The following is a 7,784-nucleotide window of genomic DNA, read 5'->3' as shown; positions in this document are numbered from 1 at the left end:
GTCTAACTGGCCCAGTGTGTGCGTGTGTGTGTGTGTGTGCAGGTGGACATGGAGGACTTTAAGGGATGGGCTGCTTGTCATCATAGAAACCGCAGGATGCATTTTGTCAAAATAGTTGAACACCTCCTCTTTGGAAGATAAAAAGCCCTGAAACTCTTCAGGAAACTTTCAAAATAAGGAAACCAAATTGCTGGTTGCAATAATTGTGTCTCTCCAGCAATGACACATCAGTACAAATAAGACTTTTTCTAAATAGTAATTTTGCAGAGGATTTACCCAAACCCAGCTCCAATACATATTTTGTATCTAGCATGGTACTTAGTAGACCTGCCTAAAAGGCCCCTAAAGTTAAATAACACACATTGCACAGACTCATTGATTTCAGACCCCTAAATATACCTCATTTTGTTCATCACTATTCATTGGCAAATGGTGAAAAATAATATATATATCCCAGCCAAGTTTCCTTGAAATCCGATCAGTAAATTCTTGGTAATCCTGCTCACAAACAAACCGACAGATCGGCATGAAATCGGTCAATTTTTTAGCTCCAGCATTCCACCTGCCCTCCAGTACAGAGCGCTCACGATCATTTTCTATCAAAAGACATGACACTGTTGCTACCTTTGTAAAACTGCTATGACTTTTAACTTGTGCTGAACTCCGAGCACACACATTTTGAAGCCTGTTGCGGTTAGTGGAGAGGGCGATCAATGACCAAGCGCACGTCTCCACGTTGCATGCGTTTTGCAGAGGCTTACCTCCTTTTGGCAGTAGGTGGTGCTATCGCTATCACTATACTTGACTTATAGCTCTGTTCAGGTCAAAAACACTCTTTTCTCTCTTCAGATGGTATAAATCTTTCACCTTTGCTCATTTGAGCTGTATATTGAAAAGCAGCCAAGAGCAGCTCATCAAAGTTTAAAAAATGTCACTTCCTGTAGCCAGCAGGTGGCGCTGAAATGATGAGTCAATATTGATATGGATCTGATCAGGGCGGGACTGTGAATGTGTGAATGAGGTCTGAAAGAACAAGGCACAGAGGAGTTATAATAAATCCCTCTTTTTTGGTGAATCATCAAAATGTCACGCCACGCCACGGTCACACAATGTGATGAAATCATATGTACATATCTCCATCTTGTTGAGATGACATTCACAGATGTTGAAGTTGATCTTATGAAAGCCTATTCTAAATTACTCCAGAATACAATGACTTTTTGGGATTTTGAATTTACTGCAAACTTTTGTAAGAATTTGAGCATGTCTAGGCCCGGGAGAAGCCCAAAAGGGAAATACAAATCCTTCGAATTACAATAGGGCCTCCCCCCGTAGGAGCTCGGGCCCTAATTAATAGCATCACTGAGTTGGAGCATGCAACGCAACAGGTGCTCGTTGAGTTACAGCTGGAATGTGTGCGTGTGTGTGTGTGTGTGTGTTCACTATAGGTAACGCTACTGTATAAGTTAATACAGGGCTGTGGTGGCTAATGAGAGGGTAATTTAAGGGAAAAACAAGGGACAATCAAAGGGATGATGGTTGTAAGTCCTTCAACCAATTGATTGAAATGAACTGAAAAACATTATTTCTCTATCTTTCAATCGTTTTCCATTTCATAGCTTCCTGATAAACTGCTCTCGGTGTCATTTTCAAATCAACATTTATTAAGCATTGGAAAGGTATCTATCTATCTATCTATCTATCTATCTATCTATCTATCTATCTATCTATCTATCTATCTATCTATCTATCTATCTATCTATCTATCTATCTATCTATCTATCTATCTATCTATCTATCTATCTATCTATCTATCTATCTATCTATCTATCTATCTATCTATCTATCTATCTATCTATCTATCTATCTATCTATCTATCTATCTATCTATCTATCTATCTATCTATCTATCTATTTATCTATCTATCTATCTATCTATCTATCTATCTATCTATCTATCTATCTATCTATCTATCTATCTATCTATCTATCTCTTGCTTACTTTTCCCTCTGTAACTTTGCATCAACTCCCCTGTTGCTGTCATCTCCACCCTCCCCTCCTTTCTTCCTCCCTCTCTTTATTATTCCATTTCTCTCTGCCCATAGTGTCCTCACTTGCCATGATCTCCCTGTCTCTCTCTCTCTCCCTTTCTCTTTCCATCCCTCTCGCCCTCTCTCCCTTTCTCTCTGGGACAGCAGATGGAGACTATGGCCCAGTTCTGTCTTTTGTTCTGGGTCCCCTGAGAGACCTGTGGCTTTTTGGACATGCACACAGCTCCGCTCCCCATATCTCATACAAAATGCAAGCGCTTTTCTTTTCATAAAAAAAAGGAGGAAGGAAGCTTTGGAATGCACATATTCTGAATACATTTATTGAAATGAGCATGACTAAAGAGGCTTGATACATGCTGAACGCTGCTCTCTCTTTTTTATTCTATAGTGTTTTCAACAGGTTTTGAACTATTTACTTTGCATAGGCTTTATAGAGCATATTCAGTTTCACATGTGTATTTAGTCTATCTTATATTTAGTTTGTTGCACAATGAGTTAAAAATAAAATCCTCTTCATACTTCAATGAACTTCTGAGTTTTCTGTTGCTGTAAGAATATCTGGCCTTAAAAGCACCTTGTAACTTTGTTTTGAGAAGAACAATGTAAATTAAGTTTATTATTATATTATGAGGATCCTAAGCAACGAGGCCAGAGCTGGATCTGAATCATATGTCAAAGTCAGTTTATAATTTTGATGAACAACTCCTATATTTGAATGTCTTCAGAACAGCATCATGTGCTCATATTCTCCAGAACTCCAACTGTTGTTATTTTTCATAACGTCTGTGTGTAAATAATTGATGCAGGTGAAACAGTGAAACCTCAGCCTGCATCCCACCTGTTGATGATCCAACTGTTTTTAACCCCCCACTTTCCACCGGATCACCAATGGATGAAGACTTAAAGCCTGTTAGTGACCCTTGCATTATATAACCTACCATATCAAATATAAAAGGAGCATTATTTCAGACTTTCAAAAAATAAGAATAATGCATCTTCTAGAGACCCCATATAGTCTTAAAGTGAGTTATAATACATGTTTAAACATATTGGACAAGGATGTGGGTTTTCTCTTTGTATAACACTCATTAATGTTTACAATGTTTTTCAATTCAAAACGTCCAAATGTTCTTCTGGTTGTGCACAATACAAGTTACTGGTAAACTGGTTTCATTCAAGGGTTTCATCTTATATCGAGGAAAATTAAAGGACTGTTCAATGTTTTTTGAAACCTGATTAGGGAGAAAGAGTCTATATTTCAGTACTATTAGTGACTTAGTGACATGTCCTCTTCGTAAACAACATCTACTCCTTACACAGATTCTACATCATCCCTTTCACAGCCTGGAAACTTGATCACCTTTCACCGCAACACGAACTCACGCAGATGGCTGTGTGATCATACTCAGATACAGTTCCACCTGCATAAATTCTGTTAATAATTCAACAGGCCATCTTCATTATATTTCCCCCTCTTTTATATCCCTTCCCTGTAGAGGCGAGCGGAGGGGCACGGGCTGTGATTGGCTGACAACAGTGGGTGTGGGGACGGAGCAAACAGGTACCTCAGGTAAATTCATCAATTATTTATTATTCTCAGCTATTTGCGTTTTTTCTTTGTAACCTGCTCCTTTTGTAGATGAGTCAAAAATAGGACGGAGAAAAAACACTCACTTCAGACTGAGTCACGTGTGTGCGTCTTCGTGCGCGTGTCTGTTTGAGTTGATGGAGAGAGAGAAAGAATGGAAAGAAAGAGGTAGAAGGGAAGAGGTGCACCGACGTGTGTGTGTGTGTGTGTGTGTGTGTGAGAGTGAGTGAGTGAGAGAGAGAGAGAGAGAGAGAGAGAGAGAGAGAGAGAGAGAGCTGGCGAGAGAGAGAGAGAGAATAAGTGTGTGCGTGTTAGTGTGTTTGAATTGATGGAGAGATAAATAAATTAAAGAATGGAAAGAAAGGGATAGCAGGGTGGAAGTGTACCGACGTGTGTGTATGTGTGAGAGAGAGAGAGCGAGAGAGAGAAAGAGTTTGTGCGTGTGTTTGAATTGATGGAGAGAGAAATAAATGAAAGAATGGAAAGAAAGAGGTAGGGTGGGGGTGTACCGACGTGTGTGTGTGTGTGAGTGAGTAATAGAGAGAGAGAGAGACGTGTGTGAGTGAGTTTACATGCGTGTAAGACACAGTGCGTGTAAGTTAAAGAGAGAGAGAGAGAAAGAGAGAGAGAGAGTGTTTGTGCGTGTTTGTGCGTGCGTGTGTGTGTGTGTGTGTGTGCGTGTGTGTGTGTGTGTGTGTTGAGTTGAGAAAGTGTGTTCCCTCCGGTCCTCGGGGACCCTGTGGGGACCCGCGGCCGCTCACCAGCTGACAGCGCGTGCTCCATGAGGCCATCCAACACCTCGGCCCACGAGTCTCCAACAAAAGGATGAAATTAATGCGCACTCCTTATTAGCAGATCCGGTCTCCACCAGGAGGGGGCGGGGCAACAGTTCGGCACAAAACAAAAACAAGTGTGGAGAAGTTTGTTGCAAAGAAAGAAAAACACAGTTTGATGGTTTAATGCGTCGAAGACACAAACATGGAACTTTAGTGTTTCTCACTCAATCACTGGGGGGGGGGGGGGGGGGCGCGTGCACCTGCAGCATATGGCGAGCGAGCGCGTGTTGGACACGTTTCACGTCGGTTGTTTGTCCGAGATAAATTAGAAGTTTATGTTGTGTTGACAGGTTCGTTAAATACACGTATCTTATGTGGTTTGAGGTATATTTTCACCTCGTGTTTTCTTAATGTTCCAACAGGAAATTTCATTCTCATTCTGATTCTGATAAGGAAAAATAAAGTTTTCACTTCAGTAAGGTCCTAAACCCTTGAAATGTTAGTTTACTGTGACTTATGGTTTATAACAATCATGAAGGTTATGCAAACGTCGTGGTAGCAACGCAATAAATAATACAAATAGTATATTTTGTTTGCTTACATTTATGTTTTTATTGATTTATCTATTTAAACATTTACCGTTATCATTATTATTGATATTAATGATAGTTAGACATAGGCCATACACCTCTTCAGTTGTTTACATTTTTGGTTCTAATTCAATAAATTCCCATCCACACTATATCACAAACTATTTTGCTATTATTGTTATTGCGAATATCATAAGTCTCTTATTATTAGTATTTTTGTTGTTGTTGTTGCTATTAATATTTTACTTTTATTATTATTCTCATTATTATCTGGAGATTTAAATGGAAACGTACAGTCAGATTTTATAAAAAAATACGTAGGCCTATATGGTGGGGTTGTGATGATTTGATGACATTTAATTAACCTAAAAAGTGGAAAACGACGCAGACACACAAGATTTTCGTTTCATTTCGTTTTTATTTCCAAAAATCAAAATTAATATAACAATAAATGGCAAAATGACACCTCGTTTCAGCAAATTCCACAATGGAGTTATAAAAAAAGAAAATCAAGTGAAACGCAGCAATAAATACATGTCAGTTAATCTCATCCAGTGAAAGCAAAAGACACACGAGTTCATCTGAAGATACAAAAAGGAAAAATACAAAAGAAGGCAGCAGTGATGGCTACGTTAAATAGGCTAATGTGTGAATTGGCAGCACTAAGCTATCGAACAAATCCAAACAATATCGTTTGTGGTTTGAAAACAAAACAAAAATGAAATCGCATATTTCCGAAGCCTCTGGCTCGAATGTTTTTTAAAGTGCACATCATGAACTTTTGAAGTTGCAAAACAAAATACATTATACAAACAAATAAAAACATAAATCACAAACAAAAAAATGTTTTTTTTAACATGATCAAATATAAACAATTATGCATACAGGTGATTTTGTGGAAGACAGCTTTTTGGTCGGAGTGACGTGGGGAATACCCGTGGCAGTGCTGCGCGCGACATGGCAGAGGGGTCTTCCAGCCACGTCTCCATGGAAACTGGAGATTATAGGCTATATATCTATTGGCAGAACCGAATTAGGGCTATATCACATAAAAAATAATCTTTCGACTATATGCATCAACTTGATAAAATAGAATTATTGTTAAAAATTGAACATGGCTATTTGGAAAAAAGCTACAATTTCTATTCTCTTAAAAATCGTTTTGTTAACAGCAGATAAACAGGTGATTGACACGGGTTGACTTTACGTTTTTGTTGGAGTGGAGCTTTGATAAAAGTATTTAATTGTATTCGTTATTCAGAAAGACACCGGGAGACGGTGCAGGTGGTGGCGGGGCAGCTTCAGGTCGGACAGGTCGTCTTCCTCGCTCGAGTGGAGCTCCATCGCTATTTCATCGGAGTCACTGAAGTGAGAGTGCGGAGAAAACTCTCCGTCGCTCCGGGGAGACTCTTTCCTCCCGCCGGGCCGGCTGCAGGAAGCTGGGGAGGGCGAGCACATCGCCTCTTCGATTAGGGCGGAGAACTCCTTGTCGAAGGCGGAGGAGGAGGAGGAGGAGCGGAAGGTCGTGCCGGGGAAACCGCTGGAGGAGACGGGCACAGAGGAGGTGGAGGCCCGGTCTGAGGCTCCGTCAAAGCCAGAGTCGGAGGAAAGCATAATGTCACAGTTTGGCGAGTGGGAGCTGGAGATGTCCGCGCTGCTGGTGCTGCTGGTGCTGGTGCTGCTGATGCTGCTGCTGATGCTGGTGCTGGAGGAGGAAGAGGAAGAGGAGGACACCGGGCCCTCCAGCAGCTCCGCCAGCGCGTTGATGTAGATCTGCGCCATCTGCAGGGTGTCGTACTTGGACAGCTTCTTGTCGTTGTCCAGCGCCGGGATGACGCTCCGCAGCTCGTCGAACGCGTAGTTCAGCCCGTGCATCCTCCTCCTCTCGCGCGCGTTGGCGGCCACGCGCCTCTGCTTCTGCACCCCGTGGCCCGGTCTGCTGGGGGGGGCTCTCTGCCGGGCGCACGTCTCCTCATCGGACCCGGACCCGGTGCCGTTCAGGCGGCACAGGTCCCGGACCTTGAGCGAGGAGGAGGAGGAGGGGCTCTTGGCTGACTTTCTGAAGCTGGGGGGGCTGGGGAGGCCGGAGGACCCCGGGGAGCCGCTCTCTGCAGAGGACAAGACACAGTTAGTTACAGACTCTTGTAAGTATCTTTAAATAAGTGCAACAGAAGGTTTAAATTGCACAAAATAAGATTTTTTAATTCAGATCACGATGCTTCTCGCTGCTAATGTGCCACTTCAGTGAAGAAGGACTCAGCTGCAAAACCCAGCGCTGCATATTTGCAGGTGATCACTGATGTAGAAGTTTCTCCAAATGTTCTAAACCATGCAAAGTGGTTCCTCACCGTGGTAGGAGCCGGTGCTCGGGCAGGGCGACGGCTGCAGGTAGTCCGGTGAGGGGTCGTGTGCCGCCCCGGTGCCAGGCGGCTGCACCGGGGCCAGCCAGGCGCGGCACTCCTCCGGTCCGTCTGTGCTCCAGTGGTCCACACTCAGGACCTCCATGTCTCCACGGGCGTTGGTACAGACGAGTTCTCAGGGACACGCACAGTGCGGGTGTAGACGGGTCGCGTGCGGGACTCCTTCTCTGGTGTCTCGAGGCGCGGGGTCTGTTTAAAAAGCGGCACGCGCCTGGGAGCCCCCCTCCCCGCGCCGGTCGCGTGTGGACGTCCAATGGGAAGGCTCGCTCGGACCCGGGAGAGGTGGTCACGGCCCCCCGAAGCAGGACTGCGTGTGATCACGTAGCGATTCGAGGAGGGTTCCACGCAAAGGGAGGTA

General features: G+C 43.3%; 1 protein-coding gene across 1 annotated transcript; it reads right to left on the bottom strand.

Annotated features, from left to right (window-relative positions):
- Positions 1–6,263: 6,263 nt before the first annotated feature.
- On the bottom strand, positions 6,264–7,511 carry atoh1a (atonal bHLH transcription factor 1a). Its single transcript, XM_061071891.1, has 3 exons — positions 7,355–7,511; positions 6,739–7,114; positions 6,264–6,687 (listed from the first exon to the last, which is right to left on the bottom strand). The coding sequence occupies exons 1-3, from the start codon at positions 7,509–7,511 to the stop codon at positions 6,264–6,266; spliced, it is 957 nt and encodes a 318-aa protein (XP_060927874.1).
- Positions 7,512–7,784: the final 273 nt, after the last annotated feature.

This window comes from Limanda limanda, chromosome 5, assembly GCF_963576545.1.
Source record: "Limanda limanda chromosome 5, fLimLim1.1, whole genome shotgun sequence".
NCBI lineage: Eukaryota > Metazoa > Chordata > Actinopteri > Pleuronectiformes > Pleuronectidae > Limanda > Limanda limanda.
This window is presented reverse-complemented; position numbering and strand designations above follow the sequence as displayed.